The sequence below is a fragment of the Macaca thibetana genome, chromosome 1 (genome assembly GCF_024542745.1).
Source record: "Macaca thibetana thibetana isolate TM-01 chromosome 1, ASM2454274v1, whole genome shotgun sequence".
Taxonomy (NCBI): domain Eukaryota; kingdom Metazoa; phylum Chordata; class Mammalia; order Primates; family Cercopithecidae; genus Macaca; species Macaca thibetana.
The window spans coordinates 34,912,716-34,937,396 of record NC_065578.1 but is presented as its reverse complement, the minus strand read 5'-3'; the positions used below and the strand labels follow the sequence as shown (position 1 = coordinate 34,937,396).

General features: G+C 46.9%; 3 protein-coding genes across 5 annotated transcripts in view; 1 reads left to right on the top strand and 2 right to left on the bottom strand.

The window, feature by feature from the left end:
• LOC126959182 (protein argonaute-1) overlaps positions 1–15,255 on the bottom strand; it is a 47,096-nt gene extending 31,841 nt beyond the window's left edge. For 2 of the 3 annotated variants that reach the window (XM_050798132.1, XM_050798137.1), the window contains exons 1-8: positions 14,983–15,255; positions 9,503–9,686; positions 5,631–5,751; positions 5,023–5,204; positions 4,489–4,625; positions 4,128–4,262; positions 3,897–3,984; positions 2,712–2,859 (exon numbers count right to left, since the gene is read on the bottom strand). In XM_050798132.1, coding sequence (XP_050654089.1) covers positions 2,712–2,859; positions 3,897–3,984; positions 4,128–4,262; positions 4,489–4,625; positions 5,023–5,204; positions 5,631–5,751; positions 9,503–9,686; positions 14,983–15,007 — 1,020 coding nt within the window. In that variant the 5' untranslated portion in view covers positions 15,008–15,255. Of the gene's footprint in view, positions 1–2,711; positions 2,860–3,896; positions 3,985–4,127; positions 4,263–4,488; positions 4,626–5,022; positions 5,205–5,630; positions 5,752–9,502; positions 10,494–14,982 lie in introns of those variants that run through there. The other variant, XM_050798139.1, reaches the window with a different exon arrangement.
• PSMB2 (proteasome 20S subunit beta 2) overlaps positions 1–24,681 on the top strand; it is a 623,524-nt gene that overhangs the window by 307,903 nt on the left and 290,940 nt on the right. The window lies entirely within an intron of this gene.
• LOC126959105 (protein argonaute-3) overlaps positions 1–24,681 on the bottom strand; it is a 235,011-nt gene that overhangs the window by 174,534 nt on the left and 35,796 nt on the right. The window lies entirely within an intron of this gene.

Genomic DNA, 24,681 nt, shown 5'->3' with positions numbered 1-24,681 from the left:
CCTCAGCCTCCCAAGTAGCTGGAACCACAGGTGCACACTACACCTGCAGTCAAGCGATCCTCTTGCCTTGACCTCCCAAAGTGCTGGGATTACAGGTATGAGCCATCACAGCCAATCTGGATAAAGCTATTCCAAAAAACAATAATAAAATGCCACGTGGTTTCAACAGGCTATAGGATTTGGCCCTCTACAGAATCATCTCCTACTACTTTTCCCCTCACACAATACATTCTAGCCACCATAACCTTCTGTCTATCCCTCAAAAAGATCCAAATTCTCTTCTGCTTTAGAACCTTTGTACTTCCTCCTGCCTGGAAGGCTCTTCTCTCAGGTTGTTATAAGGTTGATTCTGTGTCATAATTTGGGACGTAGCTCAAATGTCTCCTAAGAGAGGACTTCCCTAACAACTAAAATAGCTCTCTACCCTCTTCCTCCCTTACTTCTATCCCCTTAACCTATTTTATTACTCTTATAGCACCTTATCACCATCTGAAACTATCTTACGTGTTTATCAATTTGTTGTCTATCTCCCCCTTCTAGAATGTAAGCTCCACAACAGCTGGGACCTTGTCTGTCTTGTTAATCTCCATGTTCCTAGCACCTAAGAGTATATGACACATAGTAGGAGCTCAATAAATATATGTTAAATAAGCGACAATAGAATTCAAGGTCTAAGTCATAACATAAATTATACACCTTGAAAACCATTGTTTAAATAGAAATAATGTTAGTTTGGCCGGGCGCGGTGGCTCAAGCCTGTAATCCCAGCACTTTGGGAGGCCAAGACGGGCGGATCACAAGGTCAGGAGATCGAGACCATCCTGGCTAATCCGGTGAAACCCCGTCTCTACTAAAAAAAATACAAAAAACTAGCCGGGCGAGGTGGCGGGCGCCTATAGTCCCAGCTACTCCGGAGGCTGAGGCAGGAGAATGGCATAAACCCGGGAGGCGGAGCTTGCAGTGAGCTGAGATCCGGCCACTGCACTCCAGCCTGGGCGACAGAGTGAGACTCCGTCTCAAAAAAAAAAAAAAAAAAAAAAGAAATAATGTTAGTTTGCTAACAAATCTCTGCTTACAGTAAATATCAGCTACTGTCTACTTAGCTAAGATTGTTCCTAAAGACCTCTGTTTATACCTCAGAGAACATGTTGCCTTCATGTGCATCAGTAGCTATTAACCAAGTCAGAGTTCTTGGTTTTGGGGATCTCTTCTCCTTTCAGCCTAATTCCCTCAGGTTAGTTCTGAAATTCTAGAAGCTCACCAGAAGACTTGAGCTTTGGTCTGGGCTATCTGACTTCTGCTGTTGGATAAAAGTAAGAGGGTAGGCCAGGCATGGCAGCTCATGCCCGTAATCCAGCACTTTGGGAGGCCGAGGCGGGCAGATCACTTGAGGTCCGGAGTTTGAGACCAGTGTGGCCAACATGGTGAAACCCCATCTGTACTAAAAATACAAAAAAACGTATCTGGGCACGGTGGCGCCACCTATAATCCTAGCTACTGGAGACTGAGGCATGAGAATTGCTTAAACCTGGGACGCAGAGGAGGTTACAGTGAGCTGAGATGGTGCCACCGCACTCCAGTGAGATTCTGTCTCAAAAAAACAAGAAAAAGAGGGTAGTCTAGTATAGTGCTTCTCCAATGTTAATGTACATCCCCTTTGGACCTTGTTAAAGGACAGATTCTGGCTGGGTGTGGTGGCTCACGTCTGTAACCCCAGCACTTTGGGAGGCCATGGCGGGCAGATCACCTGAGGTCAGGAGTTCGAGACCAGCCTGACCAACATGGAAAAACCCGTCTCTACTAAAAATATAAAATTAGCCGCGTGTGGTGGCGCATGCCTGTAATCTCAGCTACTCAGGAGGCTGAGGCAGGAGAATCGCTGAAACCCGGGAGGCGGAGGTTGCGGTGAGCCAACATCATGCCATCACACTTCAGCCTGGGCAACAAGAACAAAATTCTGTCTCAAAAAAAAAAAAAAAAAGATTCTGATTCAGTCGGTATGGGTGGAACCCGAAATCTGCATTTTAAGTAAGCTCTCAGGTAATGCCTATCCTGTTGGTACACATGACCGCACTTTTTGAGTAGCACTGGATGAGACAATGAAGCAGTAGGCAGTAGTTTCTCATTCAATATTTTGGCTAGTATATACCAAACAAAATATAGCCCAGTGATTCTGTATTTGTATTCTATAACTTAGCATTACTATTCCTTCTCCAGTTGCAGAATTCCAAAGGTCTACTGTTATATAAAAGTATGACAAATCTTGGGGCTAAAACTTTTTCAAAATGAACACATTAATCATTGGAGAAACATGATTTACATTATAGGTAATATTTATCACCAGTTTGTGTAGAATAAACTACACTTATATCTTCAGGTCACTTAGGATCCCAGCTCTAAACAACAGGGAAAGAGAAATTAAGAGAACAAGAGTGAGTGCGGGTATCTAAAATCTCTGTCCTGTACGAACTAATTACTTATTAAACAGTAAATTCAGCTTGTCTCTGCCTGGCAGCCCTGAAAGAACATGAGAGTAGGATGGGGGATAAGGAAACAACTTAGCAGGTAAGAATGGGGCCTCTATTTCACAGGAGAACTACCTCATACCTTCTCAGAATGTCAATTTTCCAAACTTCAAAGAAGAGACACCTGATGAGCAGCATGCAGGTATATACAATGCCTATTCCCCAGCCATTACTTGGCTATCTCACCTCTAGGGGAAGGTAGGTATGCTTTTGTTCCTGGCCAACTTGTAGGCAGGGCAGATGGGGATACTTGAGCTGAAGGTTATATTTCTGCTTGAAATACTGTGCCACTGTGCACTCCACAGTCTGTCCACTCTCCAGCTGTAAGGGGAATCTGTTCAGAAGAAGGGAAGGAAGGAGGTGTCATAACCCAGCATTCAGTCCCACTTCTCTAGACCCACAACCATGAGAAGTCCCAGACTTTTTCCTTTTTTATTTGGCCCCAATATGATGTGCAGGAAGGAAGTCCCAGACTTTGCTTCATCCTATCCAACTTCTTTGAGCATCGCCACTCATGGGAAAACAGGACATACAGAGCTCCAAGAAAGAAGCTAAAGGTTTGAAGGGCAAGTTCCACAAAAGTCAGGATACTATCTGACTCATTTATTTCCTATATATATATATATATTTTTTTTTTTTTTTGAGACGGAGTCTCGCTCTGTCACCGGGGCTGGAGCGCAGTGGCCGGATCTCAGCTCACTGCAAGCTCCGCCTCCCGGGTTTACGCCATTCTCCTGCCTCAGCCTCCTGTGTAGCTGGGACTACAGGCGCCCGCCACCTCGCCCGGCTAGGTTTTTGTATTTTTTTAGTAGAGACGGGGTTTCACCGTGTTCGCCAGGATGGTCTCGATCTCCTGACCTCGTGATCCGCCCGTCTCGGCCTCCCAAAGTGCTGGGATTACAGGCTTGAGCCACCGCGCCCGGCCCTATTTCCAATATTGAGCATAAAGCCTAACACAGAGTAGACACTCATAATGTAGTGTAGCCTAAGGTCAAGAATGGGAATGGAATCAATGACAGCTTCCCCAAGGAGCCCAGGAGCCTAGCTTTCTTTTTTCAAGAAAAATAATAATTAGAGAGAGATTCTAACATTTACCTAACCCTAACAGGAATCAGAGAACACACTTGCTCTAAAGTAAAGGACCAAAGAGGCAAGGAGATCAAGAAGGTAAAAATGGTAGGCAGAGTATCAACAGATCAGAGAAGATTGAGAAAGGATGCCAAATTCCCACAGCTTATCTTCAAAAACAGGGCCAGTCCCCAAGGCTCATTCTCAAGGCCAGTGGGGGAAGGAGGGAGGGAAAGATAGTGAGTTTTAAATCTCAGCCCTTCTCCACCAACAAAGTATGACTCAGCACCCCTGCCAACTTACGTCTGATGGCTAGCAGGGCGACGGGTAACATTACACACGCGGTATTTCCTCTTCATCTGTCCACAGTGGGTGACTTCCACCTTCAGGCCTGAGATACACACACTGCTTGTCAGGGCTGAAATAGGTTGCTCAGGTGCCCAGCCTTGGCTTCTCCCCTGAGCATACCCCAAGGGGATTTCCTCTTAGGGCTCAAGTGGAGCTGTTTCCCTTCCCCTCCTGTTGGGTCCTCACCCTTGATCTCCTTGGTGAAGCGAACACGCTGAGAGTCCGTGAGGGGCTTGGGCTGCTCATCTATGTTCCTGATGTCCAGCACCTCACACATGAACTCAATCACTGGCTGCGCCTTATAGAAGGCAGTGGCTGAGACTGTGGGGACAGGGTAAAGATAGCTCAGCTCAGGTTCTGTCTTCCACAATACATGGAGGTACAGCAATTTATACCCTCTTCCTTATAGGGCATTGGGATGGGGGAAGGGGGAGCCAGGGCTGTAGGAATTAGACTAGGAGTGTGGTTGCAGAGCTGGGAGGGATGAGGCTGGGAGTGTGGTCACTGGACTTGGGGTGCCCCTAGCTCCATAGCTCTCCCCACTCACCATCAATGTTGAGCATCATCTTCCACATGGCAGGGCGCACAGACTGGTGAAAGCCGAACCAGACCTCGCGCCCACCCCCCAGCGGGTGGTAGTAGCCCTCAGGCGGTGAGAAGAAGGAGCGGCCCACAGGGGTGTACCTGGCAGGGACAGGCAGAGAACTGGTCCCTCGGGCACAGGCCCCCACCCTGTGAGGCATCCTGGGCACGGAGGAGCCCTGGCCTGAAAGGCAGGACACCGGGGCTTTAATGCCAGCTCTGATGCTTTACTAGTTGTATGACTGACCTTGTGCAAGTTTCTACCTTCTCTCTGCCCTGCAGGGACAGATGGGATGAGGCCCAAAGATATCTAAGAAGTTCAGGGCCAGGGCTTTAAACCATCTAAATATAAATACACACTTGCCTGGCAAGTGGTAGGGCTTCAAATAATATTTTTTTTTTGAATGGCACACTGTGGGACCTTAATATGTGCTCCCCCTCCTCCCCTGACAGCAGTTCTGCCAACACTAGTAGCCCAGATACTAACTACACCCAATACCTCATGGATGCCAGGTGCCTCATGGCCACATCCAGGGCTTGCACAGACTCCAAGGGAACAGGGATCTGGCCGCTGACCAGGGCCTCATGCAGCATTCGCCAGCTCACAATGGCTAGCCACTTGATGGAGACCTTAAAGATTCGATCCTTCCCTTCCCCAGGGATTGTCACCTCAAAGTCGACCTTCAGGAGGGTGAGAGAAAGGAGTGAAGGATTGCCATTGCTCTACGAGAATGACCCCCAACTCCATGGATTTGCTGAGAATACGTTTCTCAAGTTGACAGGGGCTCATAATGAAGACCCCAAAGTAAGTCCAGCCCCTTAGGTTCTAGCCACCTTGGCTCAGTGCTTCTCTTCCTCTCAACTACCTCTCAGCCTAGCAGGAAGTCCTTTAGGTCTATTTTAAGTCTAATCTCAATCTGTTTAGGACACGGACAGGCATATGAGACTAAATAAACATCAGCACCTACCCACCCCTCACCCTATAACATACTTTCTCAGCACAAAAGATGAAAAGGATCTCTGGATCACCAGACTCCAAAGAGGCTTACACGAGCTTGGTTCTACCCCAGACCCCTGACACAGGCCTAGCCTGACTCCCAACCTTACCCGTTCGTTGCCAATGGGCAGTGCTGTGACAGTGTAAATGTTCTTCTTTCCATCATACACAGGCTTGCGATCACCAAAGATCTGAGGCTTGAAATGCTGGACCATGTATTCCACCACTTCCCTGTGGGGGATAGGAGTGGCCTGTGGAAGCTGAGAGACTACCACCACTTCAAGCTTTTGGAAGTAATTCAAAGTCCAGGCAATGTCCCATCTATTATATTCACTCCTAACATCTACTCTATGACAGTGCTTCTCAAACTTTAACTTTCCTATGAATCACATGGAGATTTTATTAAAATGTAGCTTCGGATTCAGCAGGTCTAGAGTGAAGCCTGAAATTCTGCATTTCTAACATGCTCCCAAGCGACACTGCTGGTCCTCAGACCACCAAGGCTCTAACGGACCTGAAAGAGTGGTGTGAGTGCCTTCTGAGAAGACGGGGAGGCTAAAGGGAGAAAAGCTTGACTCCAGGGTCTATCAAGAATCAGGAATAGGGCTAGGTATGGTGGCTGACACCTGTAATCCCACTACTTTGGGCAGCCGAGGCAGGAGGATCACTTGAGCCTAGGAGCTCAAGGCTAGCTTAGGCAACAGAGTGAGACCCCATTTTCTACAAAAAAAAAAAAAAAAAATTTTTTTTTTAGTTAGCTGGGTATGGTAGCATGTGCCTATAATCCCAGTTGCTTGGGAGGTTGAGACAGGAGGATCACCTGAGGCTGGGAGTTTGGGGTTACAGTGAGCTATAATTACACCACTGCACTCCAGACTGGGGAACACAGTAAGAGCCTGTCTCAAAAACAAGAAAAAAAAAAGAACAGCCAGGTGCAGTGGATCATGCCTTTAATCCCAGCACTTTCGCTTGAGCTCCCGAGGTTGAGACCAGCCTGGGCAACACAGAGAAATTCCGTCTCTACAAAAAATGCAAAAATTAGTCAGGCATGGTGGTGTGTGCCTATAGCCCCAGCTACTCAGGAGGCTGAAGTGGGAGGATCACTTGAGCCTGAGAGGCAGAGGTTGCAGTGAGCTGAGATCATGTCACTGCACTCCAGTCTGGGCGACAGAGCCAGATCTTGTCTCAAAAAAAATTAAAACAAAACAAAAAACAAATCAGGAACAGAATCTAGGCTGCTCCAATCTCGAATCCCAGATCTGATAAGCAAAAAAGGTAGAAGAGATGTGAACTGGAATAAGAATAAACCGTGGAAGAAAAATCTCATCTCTTCCATCTCTCTGAAGCACTTAGTCTCACCACCCTGTTTTTTCTCCATTACCATCTCTTACTTCCTGTCCTCTGAAACTTAGACCCCATGGTGTCCATTATTCCTTCAAAATTCCAGTTTATCTAACCAACTGACCTTCACACTTTCTAAATCAAAGTTCTTGAATACTACTGGATAACACAAATGGTACATTAGAAGCAACTGTGATCATATGGTTTCAATCCCAATTAGGCTTTAGTGCTGCCTAGCAATCTTTTTCATGTCCCTGATTACTTCCATCCCTCCTACTCTATGTAGACTATGTAGAACTTTCTCTACTAGCCTGTAACTCCAGAACCCATTCCTGTCTCCTATCAGGAAGCAGCTCTAATATCTTTAAAAAAGGCGGAGGATAGTACACAAGGCCACCCTCGAGTTACCAGACATATACACAAACATATTAATATGTGCGTGCATCAATTTTTCTCCTTTCCTCTTACACTCAAAATGACCCTTCCATGTATTATTTTTAAACATATGAAAATATATTCAACTTCACTTATTAGAAAAATACAATTTAAAATTAGACCAAGATCAGGATGCCAAAGATCAAAAAAATCTCAAATATCAAATTGGTGCAGGTATAGGAAGAGACTCTCTGATGCCTTATTGATGGGAGTATAGTTGGTACAACTTACCTTTAAAAACAAGTTGCAATATCTGAAAACTCTGAAATGTATTAGGCCAACAGTCCCACTCCTAGCAATTTATCCTACAAATACACTCATATTTGAGTGCAAAAATGAATCTATATGTAATAATATTCAAGTTTCATTTTTGTAGCAGAATTTAGACTCAAATGTTCCTCAACAGATTTATTATATAAGTTATATCACAGCCACTCAACCTATGCAAAAGAATGAGGCAGATCCATATGTGCAAAAATATATTGTTCAGTGGAAAAATGCAAAGTACAGAACAATGTATAAAGAACCCTGTTTTGGGTGTTTAAAAATTTTATATATGCATATATGCCTGCACATGTGTAGAATAGTATACGGAAGCATATTCAAGAATGGTAACAATTGGCTGGGCACGGTGGCTCATGCCTGTAATCCCAGTACTTTGGAAGGCTGAGGCGGGCGGACTGCTTGAGGTCAGGAGTTTGAGACCAGCCCAGCCAACATAGTGAAACCCTGTCTCTACTAAAAATTTAAAAATTAGCCAGGCGTGGTGGCAGGTGCCTGTAATCCCAGCTACTCGGGAGGCTGAGGCGGGAGACTCGCTTGAACCCGGGAGGCAGAGGTTGCAGTGAGTTGAGATCACGCCACTGCACTCTGGCCTGGATGACAGAGTGAAACTCCGTCTCAAAAAAAACAGAATGGTAACAATTGGTCAGGTATGGTGGCTCACGCCTGTAGTCCCAATACTTTGGGAGGCATAGGTAGGCAGATCACTTGAGGTCAGGAGTTTGAAACCAGCCTGGCCAACATGGTGAAACTCTGTCTCTACTAAAAACACCAATAAATTATGTGATGGGGGGCACCTATAGTCCCAGCTACTCAGGAGGCTGAGGCAGGAGAATCATTTGCCTGTCATCCCAGCTACTTGAGAGGCAGAGGCACAAGAACTGCCTGAACCTAGGAGGCAGAGAGTGCAGTGATCTGAGATGGTGCCACTGCACACCAGCCTGACAGAGCCTGAGGGAGGCTCTGTCTCCAAAAAAAAAAAAAAAAAAAAAAAAAAAGGTAACAATTAATGGTACTGGGGGACTAGAGACCAGGATAGTAAGGAGACATTTTTCACTACTATCTTTCTGTGATATTTGAATTTTTTTATATTATACATATAGTTTTCAAATAATAATAAAATTAATTAATTAAAGAAATATCGCAGAGGCCAGGCACGGTGGCTCACGCCTGTAATCCCAGCACTTTGGGAAGCCGAAGCAGGCAGATCACCTGGGGTCAGGAGTTCAAGACCAGCCTGGCCAACATGGTGAAACCCATCTCTACTAAAAATACAAAAAAAATAGCCGGGCATGTTGACAGATGCCTGTAATCCCAGCTACTCAGGAGGCTGAGCCAGGAGAATCGCTTAAACCGGGAGACGGAGTTTGCATTGAGCTAAAATAGCGCCATTGCACTCCAGCCTGCGCAACAAGAGCAAAACTCCACATCAAAAAAAAAAAGGAAATATCACTTCCTCTAAATAGAGCTAATCCCTCCAACTGTGCATCCTACAATGTCCTTCGGCCTCATCAAGGACATCCCATTAATTTCTCCCCTCTATCCCAAACTTTTAACTTCGTCTTTACTACCTCCTTCTCCTTAATCTGTAAACATACCCATATCTCATTCTTTAAAACTCTTTATTCATTCAACTAATATTGAAATGTAGTAGGCACTGTACTTATTTCTTAGCTCAATATAGTTAGATTAACTAGCTCAACTACTTTCTGCTGAAATTGCTCTGCCAAAAGTCACTAATAATCTTCTAATAGCGAAGTCCAATTGGACTATTTTTCAGCATTTATCCTACTTGGCATCTCCTTCTCAAAAACTTCCTTAGATTTGGTGATACTACCCTCTACTGGTTTTTCTTTTACCTTTCTGGCCCCTCTTTCAAGGTTGGTGTCTTTCAGATTTGGTAGCTTAGGTGTGCAACACTTACCGGTTGACTCTACGGGGACACTTATCCGGCTTGATGTCCACCTCGTAGTGGTACACGTCGATCTTAGGGATGTCCACCTCAAAGTAATTGGCCAGGAGCTTGATTGGTTTCCCCACAGTGCCAATGCCAGGCCGGCGAGGTGCCTGGAACACCTGCTGCAGGGGGGGCAGGTAAGCGCCCGCAGCTACGAGACAAAGAGGCTGGTGAGGGTAAAGTCTGGTAATCTCCTAACTACTCTTATCAGAGAAGGAACAAGGCCTCCCAGAACAGGAACATGAGAGTATAGAGAATGCCTCTTTCCTGCTACCCAACCCAGCCGAGGGCTTCCAGGGGACATCTCAAGCTCATCTGTGTTTTTGGTTTTGTTTTTTGTTTTTTTTAAATCTCTCTCCAGTTAGGAAAATTATCCTTATTGTCTACTTTAAATTCATTAAGTTCATATATAATAAGTTCCTATTGCATGTTAAGCAGAGAGACTAAATCTGGCTCCTAGTAACAGAACCCTTTCTTTCTTCTACTAGAGTAAGACACTTGCCTTCACCAGGTATCTAGCAGACCAAGAATTTCTATTCTCTGCCAGCCAGATGCTCACTCCATTCATCACCATGCTGAATACAAAATGGCATAACCTTTATGTTCCTTTATAGGTGGGCAGGAAGAACAACCAGAGAAGGCCAGGTTAGGGAGGGCAGGGTCAGTGTTTGAGGCAAGATTAGGGCAACTGAATGGCGAGAGTTGGAGAGAGGGAAAAGGAGAAAAGGCTCAAAGGATAGTTTGGAGACTAAGGAAAAGAGAAAGGGGGCTGGAGAACAGGACAGAGCTGGAGGTCACAATAGAAAAAGGCAAGGAGAAGGAGAGAAGGCTGGAGTTAAGGGGTGGGGCAGACAGGAAGAAACAAAGCGGCAATTGGGGAGGCAATGATTAAAAAAAAAAAAAAAAAAAAAAAAAAAAGCTTGAATAAAGAAAGAACTGGCCGGGCGCGGTGGCTCAAGCCTGTAATCCCAGCACTTTGGGAGGCCGAGACAGGCGGATCACGATCGAGACCATCCTGGCTAACACGGTGAAACCCCGTCTCTACTAAAAAATACAAAAAACTAGCCGGGCGAGGTGGCGGGCGCCTGTAGTCCCAGCTACTTGGGAGGCTGAGGCAGGAGAATGGCGTGAACCCAGGAGGCGGAGCTTGCAGTGAGCCGAGATCCGGCCACTGCACTCCAGCCTGGACGACAGAGCGAGACTCCGTCTCAAAAAAAAAGAAAGAACTAACAAGTTTGGGAGGAAGAGGTGGCAATTAGAATGCTGGAGAAGAGATACTGGCTCCGGGAAGAACACAAGATTCTCTCCATGCCCCACAGATCCTTCCACACAGAAGGTCCAGACAGCAGAAGCAGAGATAAATTTCAAGACAGAGGGGGCCCTTGGGAAAGGGATAGGGTAGGGCCAGATCCAGCTACTTTACCCTCTTTTGCCAGTCTGGCTGCTGCCTCCAGTCTTATTTTCTAGCTTTGGGGGAAGAGAGAAAAAAAGGGAATAATATGCTACTATTGTTCTTGGCAGTAGAGAACCAGCCCAGGTGAGAGAAGAGAGGGATAAACCAGCCCAGAACCTCCCATTACCAGACCTCTGCTTTCACAGTCAGACAAGCTTGGGGGATGGGGCATATCCTCAGCTGGGGGTCAGGAAGAGGTCAGAACCATTCATGGGAGGGGTAGCTTCCCAGAGCTAAGTTGCTCTGTTTCCCTCTAACCACCTGTCAAGCCCAGTCCCACTCTACAGACAAGGAAATGAAGGCCCAGCCTGGATGGAAAAGGTCTTCAGAACTCAGCTACATGGGGAAGTGAAAACCTATCTACTAGCACCTGGCTGCCTACCTCAGAAAGTGGTGGACAGAAATTGCACACAAGCTCACGGACAGACAGACACACATTCCCATCACACACATCCAAACACACACTTAGACCTTGGCAATTTACACTCACATACATATCCTTCACAACCCTAGACTGAGTTCTTCAAAGGCAGGGACTATATCTGCCTTGGTCACTGCTTAATCTCCAGTGTCTGGCAAACACACAGGAAGTATTCAACATACTGATATGAAATGAATGAACAAACATATTCATAGACACACCACAAAAACACACAAGCACACACAGCACACAAACACCTGTAATTGCCCAGAAACAATTATAAACACTACACAAGACAAACATGCACAGTTGTGGGTGTAGCCAGTAAGAGACATCCTTTCCCTCCCCAAGTTCTTATATTGCATTCACCTTCTTCCCCTCCCAGACTGAATAATCATTTGGGGCCTTGGGAGAAAGATAACCCCTAGAGCTGGGGGGCTAGTTAGAAATGATGGGGGATGGGACAGACACTCTAGCCTCAAAGCCTTCTCTTCCCCAGAAACCCGACTACATACCAGACATAGCCTTAGAGCACCATCCTCTCCAAAGAAGCTTTGGGAAAACAGGGGAGCCCGCACCCCCACTTCATCTTCAAACTAGGAAAGACAGCAGCAAGCAGGAACCTCTCTCCCATTCCATCCCCCTGAAAGCCTAACAACAGCACAGTCTTCTCCCCGCCCCCCCTTACCCCAGCTTTTAGTCTGAGAACGGGAGACACTCCCCTACAGACCCAGACAGGGACAGACGGCCACTTTGTGATGCAGATGAGGGCCCCAGCACAGAGGACAAAGCTTGGGCCTAGGGGGAAAGGGGCGGGGCCCTTCTCTTCAGACAAAAGCAAGGAGGGAGGGGCCCTGAAAAGGACACTCCCCCTCCCCCATCCCCAAGGAGCCCAGAGAAGGAAAAGTAACAGAGCTGAAAGCCCTGGCTCAGGACTCCTTTCCTGCAGTTCTGAGGCCCACACACCTCCCAAAGAGCCAGACTGCATATTCAAAAGACACAAATTCAAGGTTAGGTTAGGTTAGGTTAGGTTAGGTTAGGTTAGCTGGTGGGCAAGCAAAGACTAACAGGCCAATCTCTCCAAAAAGGATCTGTTCCATGTGAATATACACTTTATTAAATATCCATATACGTGCTTAACCATTTATGTTCACATTGGAATGTGATTTAATTAATAAACATGTATTCTGTGCCAGGGCCTATACACTAGGCACTTGCTAGTTCTACAAATAAACCAGACACTGCTTCTACCTTCAGGGAGCACTTAGTCTAGTGTATGTGCTTGGAACACACCTGAGCACAGAAGGCAGACCTGGGCATAAGCCCAGTGAGGCTAGCAACAATGCTTTAGTTTTTTGGGCTTTTTGTTTATTTGTTTGTTCGTTTTTTACACAACACTTTAGTGTCGTGTATTATGTCCTCAGGCCACCTTGGGACACCACTCTAACTTCCTACAAGAGAACAGTCCGGGCCTAGGAAGGAGGCAGTTATGGGGTCCCTCAATCTGCAGCTTCCAGACTGAATCTCAATTATACCCTTTTCTGAGGCAAAGCCTGTCCCACTAGGCTTTTCCTAAGGCTATGGGTAACTCCAAACAGCAGGTTCTAGCTCTTTCCTAGAAGCTTATTTTTTGTAACAAATTTTTAAAAAGTCAATTTTTCATCACTCCAGAGCCTATTAGGAATTCATAAGGATAAAAATCATTAGTCTAGAATGGGTACCAGCAACCAGCAATCCATGTGGACTTCAATGACCTACCCCACTACTCTAGTTCATGGGTTGTTGGAAATAGTCCCCAGCCTTGAAAAACAGGAGTGCCTGAGATGGAGAGAGGGGCCTGACAGAGAGGAAGTACAAAAGTCAGTTGCTCCCTGCGCTTATCCTTGGGACTACACAACCTATACAAGGTTGGTTATTAGGGGGAAAACAGTCACTAAGTACTTATAGATCACTAAATGGATAACTTGAGTGAGGTGGTAGGAGCTATTTCCTTGAGAGAGTGGGAGGGAGTTAGGTCTGCTACAAAAAAAAACAAAATAATTTCCATTAGGAAAGTAATAAAGTTCATGTCCCAAATGGAAATTTGATTCCCATTCCCAGACCAAATGTAAGGAAGTGGTGAGAGATGACCTGAAGGATTCCCAGGTCCAGGCTCCTCGTCCCATCACAGGGTAAGACACTTAAGACACAAGAGGTATCACCACCCCACAGCCCATCCTGAGGACTCCAGTTTTCTTGAGGCAATCCTGCCTCAGTTTATCCTCTGTTCCTATGTCTTTTTCTCCTCGTTACCTGCAAATAAGAAGTTAAGGCTATCACCTGCGCCTCACCAGGGTGAAGGCTATAAACTCCCCCATCCTCCAACTTGTTTGTAGGGTTTAGATCTTGGCTCTAAAGACAGCCCTGACAGTTTCTGGGAAGCAGGGAGAGGAAAACGGAAAGATATCCAGTGGAAGATAGGAGCCATGAAAATATTAAGAAATATCAGAATAAATGTTATAACTGTAGAGTGTAACCTTAACAGACAATTCAATGGAAAAGGTCATTATCTTGTGTGTGGATTAAAAGCCCCCATCTCTACTCAGTATTGGAGCAGAAACTTGCAAACCAAGCAGACAACTCCTTCCAGGTAGCCCCTGTCTGCCCTGTCCTTTATTCATCCGTAACCAATACCTTTCCTAAGGCCTATCTTTAGGAGGACCCACCCCCAGAACCCATTGCTTCGGTCCCAGTCTTTCCTGTGGCAGAAAAATGCACTTTGGCAGCTTCCCTCACCCCATTCTTGGCAAACTGTTACTGAGGGCCAAGTGTAAGAGCCCCTAAAATGGGGGCGGGGACCATAACCATTTGCACTCTGCCAGCATAACCTAAGAGCGAATGCACCCCATCAGCACGCTCCTTTTTCCAAGCCAAACGAGGGTGGGGGGCGGCGAAGAGAGGTGGGGGTATTTGGACGGCCACGCCCCCACCACGTCGGGCAGCCCCTGCCAGCTGCCACCTCCGCGCATGCTCCGGAGCCTCCACTCCGACTCCCCAGACCCACGGGGGGGAATCCCGGGACTGGGTCCCCACCCACCGCCCCCTGACCCTCGCCCTCGCGTCAGGCCCGGTGGGGCGGAGCTCACAGTCCAGTTCTGGCGCCTTCTCCCAAGAGACATTAGCTTATTCCAGCCCAGCGGAGCCCCCGCCCCCGGCATGCGGTAGCTCCAGGCCCATCTGTGTGGCCCCCTCCTCTCCTGGACACCTGGAGCCCGTCCCCTGCCACCTGCCGGGCCTCTCCGTAGGCCTCCACGGACGTCTGGGAGTCCTTCCGTGCGTGCAGGCCCTTCTCCCAGATTACTTCCAACCCGCAGGACTGCATACAGCCTCCTTGGACAAACAGCCCCCATCTCAGGGCTCTCTTCACATGGTTCTCCCCCGGAACTGCACACAGCCTCCTTCAAACTGGGCCCCCATCGTGGGAGAGCCCTTCTCCTCACTCAGGAGCGCTTCCCTCACTTGGAAACCACGCTTTTCATGCGGGAGTCCCCAGTCCTTGGAGCATGCACCGTTCCCCCTCCCGGGGGCCCTTACCTGCTCCCGAGGGTCCCGCTTCCATCCCATATACCCGTGCGGAGGTCAGGCGGCCCGGAGACTGTGAAGTCCAGCGTGAGGGGCCTAGGTACCCCGCACTCTCGCTGCTCGGGTTCCCGGGCCGGGCTCGGCTCCCCTACCAAGCCCGGCCGCTCGCGCCGCCGCCCCCGCAGCCTCCGTTGCCGCCGCCGCCGCCGCCGCCGCCGCCGCCGCGGAGCCTGCAGCAGCTCCCCCTGCGAGCGCCCGGCCAGCTGCCAGTGCGCAGGCGCGACCGCCAGGCCCAGGGGGCGGACCGGAACGAGTCAAGCGGGGCGCTCAGACGGCAACAAAGGCCAATGGAGAGGGGCGGGGGCACCGGGGACCCGAGACAGCGGCCCCTGGCGGTCACCCGTTGCCATGCAGCCCGGCGGGAGGGCTCCGATAAAGGTGCCTTGGAACGGCGCAGTGGCATAAGTGGGGCAGGGCGAAGGGACACCCCGCCACAGCTGCCTTCCGCCCTGTCTTTTCCCCAAATAGGTCCCTCCAAACCTACACACAGCCCCCGCCTGTCGCACCGAGCCGCGCGCACATTATGGGAACCCCACCTCATTCCCAGACCCCCGGCACTCCAGCGCCCAGGGGCCCTGCCTCCCACCTCGCCTCCCACCTCTCCTCCCAATCACCCTCATCCTTCAAGCCTTGGCTGCAAAGCGACTGCCTCCGCGAAGTCTTTCTCCGTCCCTAGTCACTGAACTCATTGACGCCACCCCCTCTTCCAGGCCGTGGGCTGGACGCTGAGACCACAGATAAGTAGAGACCCTGCCTACCCTGGAAGATGTCACAGTTTTAACTTAAGTACAGCTACAGAGCTCTGTCCACCGGACCTGGGAAGTACCTGCCTCCACTTTCTCATCTACAGCTCATGCCTGAACTCTTGTCAATCTGCTTCTGCCCTCACCACGTCACTTAAATGACTTTCGGGGTTGAAATCCAAACGATACTTTTCAATTATTTCTCTGCAGCGTCTGTCACTGTGCCTCTACTTCCCTTCTGAGCCTTCCACTTGGCTGTGGCATCTTCTGCAGTCTCCTATTGCCTAAGTCCTTTTCAGTCTTTTAAAGGGCCCCTTTTGTTTTTGCCTCGTTAATTGTTCACTGTGGTTCCAAACCCAGCTCTCTTCTCATTCCACTCTCCCCTTGAAGGTCTCATCCACTCTTACGGCCCAACTATCCCTCCAAATCTCTATTTCCAACCATGTCTCAGACTCACATTTCCACGTGTCTGCTGGACAGCTCCACCTAGATATCCTACCAGAACTTCAAATTTAAGAAGTCCAACCAAATACTTTATCTTTTACTCACAAACATACTCGCCCTGTGCTTCCTATCTCAACGAATAGCACCTTCATGTCAGAAATGACAGTTCCTCTATCCCTTGTTCTTTCCCTCTATTCAGCTGTTCACCACGTCTGGACATGTTTACCTTCTGAACTGCTCTCACATGAGTCGATGCCATTCTGATGGTTTCTTATGCTGGTGCAGACCCTTATCATATCTTGCCAGAAGTATCACAACCACTTCCTTGCTAGTATCAAAGTTTCTGGGAACTCCCATTCTCCCTCCTATTCAGTCTGGTGCAGTGATAGGTGGGGTAAGAGACCCAGCTCAAACACCACTTTCCCATAAACTCACACAAATTTTTGATGCCTGCTTTACACTAGATGCCATGCAGAGGCTGGGAACTTAAGGGGCGGACCATAACCAGTCCTTATTCATGAGGAGATTAATTTCTGACACTTATACCATGCCTTGCTTCTAGAGGTTCTCAAACAGCAACCATGAGAATCTCCTGGAAAGCTTGTTAAAACTTGGATTGGTGGCTGGGTGCAGTGGCTCACGCCTGTAACCCCAGCACTTTGGCAGACTGAGGCGAGTGGATCACCTGAGGTCAGAAGTTCAAGACCAGCCTAGCCAACATGGTGAAATCTCATCTCTACTAAAAATATAAAAAATTAGCTGGGTGTTGTGGCAGACACCTGTAATCCCAGCTACTCCAGAGGCTAAGGCAGGAGAATCGCTTGAACCAGGGAGGGGGAGGTTGCAGTGAGCTGAGATCATGCCATTGTACTCCAATCTGGGCAACAAGAGTTAAACTCTGTCTCAAAAAAAAAAAAAAAAAAAAAAAAGCAAAACTTGGATTGGTAAGCCCTGCCTCCAGAGTTTTCGATTCAGTAGGTGTTGGGTGGGACCCAAAAATGTGCATTTCTAACAAGTTTCCAGATAAGGCTGATGATGCTGACGAATTACTCCCCTACATACAAAGTAGAGGTGAAGAACAAAGACTCTGGAGCCAGACTGTCTTGGTTTCAATACTGTCCCTGCATTTACTAGACATGTAACATTAGGCCCATTATTTAACTTCTCCGTGTCTCAATTTCCTCCTCTGTAAAATGGCAGTGGTAATAGTACCTACCTCATTCAGCTGTTGTGAAGATGAAATGAGTTAATACATAAAACCACTTTAGTGGCTGGGCGCAGTGGTTCACGCCTGTAATCTCAGCACTTTGGGAGACTGAGGCGGGCAGATCACCTGAGGTCAGGAGTTCGAGACCAGCCTGGCCAACATAGTGAAAACCCATCTCTCCTAAAAATACAAAAATTAGCTGAGCGTAATGGCACACGCCTGTAGTCCCAGCTCCTCGGGAGGCTGAGGCACAAGAATCGCTTGAACCCAGGAGGCAGAGGTTGCAGTGAGCTGAGATCACGCTACTGCACTCCAGCCTAGGTGACAAAGCAAGACTCCATCTCCAAAAACAAAACAAAAACACTTTAGAACACTGCCTAAAAAGAATGCAAGGAAGGTATCAGCTGCTATCATAATCATTACTTGCCTCTCACACTATATTCTTTTTTTGGGACAGGGTCTTACTCTGTTGCCCAGGCTGTAGTGCAGTTGCACAATCTGGACTCTGCAGTCTCCACCTCTCAGGCGCAAGTAATTCTCCCACCTCAGTCTCCTGAGTTGCTGAGACTACAGGCGCATGCCACCACGCCTGACTTTTTATTTATTTATTTACTTACTTATTGTAGAGATGAGGGTCTCGCTATATTGCCCAGGCTGGTGTTGAACTCCCGGGCTCAAGCAATCCCCCTGCCTCAACTTCCCAAAGACTCTTCTTATGGAATGCTGAGGTCCCAGCTCAGTTACACTAGGGCAAAGGTCCCAGCTCACTTACACCAGGGCAAAGGTGAGCTACCACACCTGGCTCCACACTATAATCTATGTTCCTTAAAAACAGGGACAATATCAGATGCATTGCTGTCCTCCTTTAGTGCCTGGCACAAGCTGTGCCTAGAGTGATCAGTAAATTTGGGTTTACCTGAATCAACAAGATAGCATCAAAAAGCACTCAGAAAAACTCTCTCAAAAAACTCTCAAAGGTCTCAGAAAGACCTCTGCCCTGATGTAACTGAGCTGGAACCTCAACATTCCATAAGAAGAGTCTGACTCCCCTATTCTAAATACTCAACCTCATACTTCACTTTGTGCAAAGGCAGTAGTCACTATTCTGACCCATCTCCAAAGTGGCTACTGAAGTCAAGCCTGGCCCCAGCCTCTCAAAGTCTTTCTGCAGAGTGCACCTGTAATCAGGGACTTCACTCTCAGCTAGGCAAAGTGGCAGAGTAAAATGGAAATCCAGATAGTATTTTGCTTTTTTTTTTGTTGTTTTTTTTTTGGGTTTTTTTGAGACAGAGTCTCACTCTGTCGCCCAGGCTGGAGTGCAATGGTGCAGTGTTGGGTCACTGAAGCCTCTGCCTCCCAGATTCAAGCAATTCTCATGCCTCTGCCTCCCGAGTAGCTGGGATGATAGGCACATGCCACCACACCCAGCTAATGTTTGCGCCATGTTGCCCAGACTGGTCTCAAACTCCTGACCTCAGGTGACCCACCCACCTCAGCCTCCCAAAATGTTGGGATTATAGGCATGAGCCACTGCCCCCAGCTGCATTTTACTTTTTTTTTTTTTTGGGACAGAGTTTTGCTCTCGTTGCCCAGGCTGGAGTCCAATGGCACGATCTTGGCTCATCGTAACTTCAAGCGACTCTCCTGCCTCCCGGGTTCAAGCGACTCTCCTGCCTCAGCCTCCCAAGTAGCTGGGATTACAGGCATGCACCACCACACCTGGCTAATTTTGTATTTTTAGTAGAGATGGGGTTTCTCCATGTTGGTCAGGCTGGTCTCAAACTCCCGACCTTAGGTGATCCACCTGCCTCGACCTCCCAAAGTGCTGGGATTACAGGCATAAGCCACTGTGCCCAGCCCCCGCATTTTACTTTTTTATGCTGATAAATTTCTTTCAGTAATCCCCGATATATGTTCCCCCAAACCTATTGGCTCCTTCTGTTTCCATTTCATCCTTGCATCTCAGTCCATAGCTAACTCACACCTAAGGGCCTCTGCTGTGTGGGCCCGAGTCTTCTATCTAGATATCTTCTCTATATGAAGAATTTCCTAGAGCCAATATAGTAAGAATGGCCTGAGAAAACTTTGCATCCCCATCTACGTTTTCCTCTTTTTAGTATTAAAAAAAAACCTGAGGAAAAAGAGAAATCAATGTAGTATAATTAACAGATTAAATAAGTAAAAGGATAAAAAAAAAAAATAAGCAAAAATCGGTAGCATTCACTGGTGGTACCAGCAATAACTAATTAGAAACTATATGATAAAATATCCAATTCAAAATTCTTGGAAATAAACTTCCTGAGATGTCTGTGATTTGTATGAGAAAATCTATAAGAACCAATAAGAAGACATATAAAATAACCTGAGTTAAGAAGAGAGAGAGGCCGAGTTCCTGGATGGAAAATAATGTAATAAAGTCTATTGGACATTTGCCACTCCAGCCTCCAAGTTCTGAGGATGAGCATCAGGTATCCCTACCCATCCCCATGTAGTGTGCCCCAGAAATTCAAAGATACAAGGATGTAATTGAGACAGTCCGTACCCCTAAGAAGAAACAATTACATATATCAGTGCTGTCCAACAGGAGTATCATACGAGCTAAATATGTAATTTTAGAATTTATTTTAGCTATGTTGTAAAAATTAAAAAGGAATTGGGTGTGGTGGCTCATACCTGTAATCCCAGCACTTTGAAAGGCCAAGCCAGGAGGATCACGAGGGGAGATGGAGACCATCCTGGCTAACAAGGTGAAACCCCCTCTCTATTAAAAATACAAAAAAGAATTAGCCGGGCATGGTGGCAGGCGCCTATAGTCCCAGCTGCTCGGGAGGCTGAGGCAGGAGAATGGTGTGAACCCAGGAGGCAGAGATTGCAGTGAGCCGAGACAGTGCCACTGCACTCCAGCCTGGGCAACAGAGCAAGACTCTGTCTCAAAAATAAACAAATAAAAATAAAAAGGAAACAGGTAAAATTAATTTTAGTAACATATTTAACCCTCAAAATCAACATATCAATATAAAAATTACTGATTTTGGGCCAGGTGCAGTGGCTCACCCCTGTAATCCCAGCACTTTGGGAAGCCGAGGTGGGTGGATCACAAAGTCAGGAGTTCAGGACCAGCCTGGCCAATATGGTCAAACCCCATCTCTACTAAAAATACAAAAATTAGCTGGGCATGGTGGCGCTCGCCTGTAGTCCCAGCTACTCAGGAGGCTGAGGCAGAAGAATCACTTGAACTCAGGAGGCAGAGGTTGCGGTGAGCCGAGATCATGCCACTGCACTCCAACCTGGGCGACAGAGTGAGACTCCGTCTCAAAAAAAAAAAAAAAAAAAATTACTAATATTTTATATTTTTATGTAAATCTGAAATTCAGTGTATATTTTACACAAAACACATTTCAATTCAGACTAGCCACATTTCAAATGCTTAATACATGTGGTTAGTGGCTACTGCACTAGACAGTATGGATGATAATTTCAATGAAACTTTAAGTGTAATGACAGAGGCACATGGATGACATGGGAACTAAGAGGAGGTATGTCTAATTTAGTCTGGGATAATCAGGGTAGGTTACATAGAAGAGATATCTACTTAAACAGGCTTGTGAGGATAAGCAGGAATTAGCCAGGCAAAGTAAAGATGGGAGAAAGGTGTACTAAGCAGCACTAACAGAAAGTATGAGGTGAAAAATAGCACATTACACCAGGAACTATCAGTAGTAATATTCTTGCATAAAAATGGAAGCAAGAAGCAGTGAGAAAAGAAGCTAGAGAGTATATCATCACGAAATCTGCCCATTCTCTCCCTAGCCCAAGCCAGGGGAAAGGCAGCAAAGGTGACAGGAGGAGCTGTCCCTGGTTCTGACACTCTATGCAGATTCACAGTTCAGTTCCACCCAGCCTGCAACCGAACTGAACCAGATCAAGCCTATTTTCCTGCATATTCTCTAGCATACATGAAGGCCCCAAAACCCTAAGCTTGGCCTGGCAGAACAGGAGAGCCTAGCAGCTTTGGACAGGCTACCCTGGATGAGCACAGGCAACAGAGTGAGATTTCCTTGCTTCAAAAAATACAAAAATTAGCCAGGTGTGGAGGAGCATGCCTGCAGTCCCAGCTACTTAGGAGGCTGAGGCAGGAGGATCATTTGAGCCTAGCCCAGGTGGTCGAGGCTGCAGTGAGCCATGACCGCACCACTGCATTCCAGCCTGGGGGACACAGCAAAAGCCTGTCTCCTAAAAAACAAAATTCTCTATAGCATGCAATACTGTTTGATAGCATTTTACCCACAGTAGAACTTCCCTCAAAATTGGAGTCAATCCTCTCAAACACTGTCACTGCCATATCAACTAGGTTTACACAATATTCTAAATATTTTGTTGACATTTCAACAATGTTCACAGCACTTTCACCAGAGTCAATTTCACTTCAAGAAATCACTTTCTGGCCAGGCGCGGTGGCTCAAGCCTGTAATCCCAGCACTTTGGGAGGCCGAGATGGGTGGATCACGAGGTCAGGAGATCGAGACCATCTGGCCAACACGGTGAAACCTCGTCTCCACTAAAAAATACAAAAAACTAGCCGGGCGAGGTGGCGGGTGCCTGTAGTCCCAGCTGCTCGGGAGGCTGAGGCAGGAGAATGGCGTAAACCCAGGAGGTGGAGCTTGCAGTGATGAACTCCAGTCTGGGCGACAGAGCGAGACTCCGTCTCAAAACGAAAAAAAAAAGAAATCACTTTCTTTGTTCATCCATAAGAAGGATTTCTGTACGGGCACAGTGGCTTACACCTGTAATCCCAACACTTTGGGAGGCCGAGACAGGCGGATCATGAGGTCAGGAAATCGAAACCATCCTGGCTGATATGGTGAAACCCCATCTCTACTAAAAATACAAAAAATTAGCCGGGTGTGGTGGCAGGCACCTGTAGTCCCAGCTATTCAGGAGGCTGAGGCAGGAGAATGCGTGAACCCAGGAGGCAGAGCTTGCAGTGAGCTGAGATCGCACCACTGTACTCCAGCCTGGGCAACAGAGTGAGACTCCGTCTCAAAAAACAAAAACAAAAAAAAAAGAAGGATTTCCTCATCTGTTCAAGTTTTATGAGATTTCAGCAATTCAGTCACATACTCAGGCTCCACTTCTGATTCTAGTTCTCTTGCTGTTTCCACCACATCTGCAATTACCTCCTCCACTGATGTCTTGAACCCCTCAAAGTCATCCATGACAGTTGGAATCAATGTCTTCCAAACTCTGATTTTTGTTGATATTTGGACCTTCTCCCATGAATTATGAATGTTCTTAATGGCATATAAAATGGTGAATCCTTTCCAGAAGGTTTTCAATTTACTTTGCCCAGATCCATTATGGGAATCATTGTATATGGAATGTATTTCTTAAATAATGATTTGAAAGTTGAAATTACTCCGTGAATGCGTGTTGTGTAAGTAGGTATGAAAGCAACATTATTCTCCTTGTACAACTCCATCAGAGCTCTTGAGTGACCAGGTGCACTGTCAAGGAGCAGTAATATTTTGAAAGAACTCTTTTTTTCTGAGCAGTAGATCTAAACAGTGGACTTAAAATATTTAGTAAACCAGCTGGGCACGGTGGCTCATGCCTGTAATCCCAGCACTTTGGGAGGCCGAGGCAGGCAGATCACCAGGTTGTTCAAGACCAGCCTGACCAACACAGTGAAACTCCATCTCTACTAAAAATACACAAATTAGCTGTGCATGGTGGTGTGCATCACCTGTAATCCCAGCTACTCAGGAGGCTGAGGCAGGAGAACCACTTGACCCCAGGAGGCGTAGGCTGCAGTGAGCCAAGATCGCACCACTGCACTCCAGCCTGGGAGTCAGAGCAAGACTCTTGTCTCAAAAAATAAATAAATAAATAAATAAATAAATCAGTAAACCATGCTGTGAAAAAAAAAAAAACCTGCTGTCATCCAGGCTTTGTTGTTCCATTTATAGAGCACAGACAGAGTAGACACAGCATAATTCTTTTTCTTTTTCTTTTCTTTTTTTTTTTTTTTGAGACGGAGTCTCGCTGTGTCGCCAAGGCTGGAGTGCAGTGGCCAGATCTCAGCTCACTGCAAGCTCCGCCTCCCGGGTTTACGCCATTCTCCTGCCTCAGCCTCCCGAGTAGCTGGGACTACAGGCGCCCGCCACCTCGCCCGGCTAGTTTTTTTGTACTTTTTAGTAGAGACGGGGTTTCACCGTGTTAGCCAGGGTGGTCTCGATCTCCTGACCTTGTGATCCGCCCGTCTTGGCCTCCCAAAGTGCTGGGATTACAGACTTGAGCCACTGCACCCGGCCCACGGCATAATTCTTAAAGGTTCTAGGCTTTTCATAATGGTAACAGCGCACTGGCTTCAATTTAAAGTCACCAGCTACATTAGACCCTAATAGGAGAGTTAGCCTGTGTTTTGAAGCTTTGAAGCCTTGAAGCCAGGCATTGATTTCTCTCTAGCTATGAAAGTTCTAGATGGCATCTTCTTCCAACAGAAGGCTGTTTGATCTACACTGAAAATCTGTTGTTCAGTGTAGCTGCTCTCATCAATTATTTTAGTTAGATCTTCTGGCTAATTTGCTGCAGCTTCTACATAAGCACCTTCTACTTTATGTTATGGAGATGGCTTCTTTCCTTAAACCTCATGAACCAATCTCTGCTAGCTTCAAACTTTTCTTCTGTAGCTACCTTACCTCTGTTGGCATTCACAGAATTGAAGAGAGTTAGGGCCTTGCTCTGGATTAGGTTTTGGCTTAAGGGAATGTTATGACTGGTTTGATCTTCTTTCCAGATCACTAAAACTTTCTCCATATCAGATAAGGTTATTTTGCTTCTTACTATTCATGTGTTCACTGGATTAGCACTCTTAATTTCCTTAAGAACTTTTCCTTTGCATTGACAATTTGGTTAGTTGCGTGGTGCAACAGGTCTAGCTCTATATGTCTTCCTCACTAAGCTTAATCATCTCTAGCTTTTGACTTAAAGCAAGAAATGTGCAACTCCTCCTTTCACTTGAACACTTACAGGTCACTGTAGGGTTATTAATTGGCCTACTTTCAGTATTGTTGTGTCTCAAGGAATAGGGAGACCCAAGGAGAGGGAGAGAGATCGGGGAATGGCCTGTCATTGAGCAGTTAGAATACACATAAGGTTGGGCACAGTGGCTCATGCCTATAATCCCAGCACTTTGGGAGGCCCAGGCAGGAGGATCACTTGAGTCCAGGAGTTTGAGACCAGCCTGGGCACTATAGT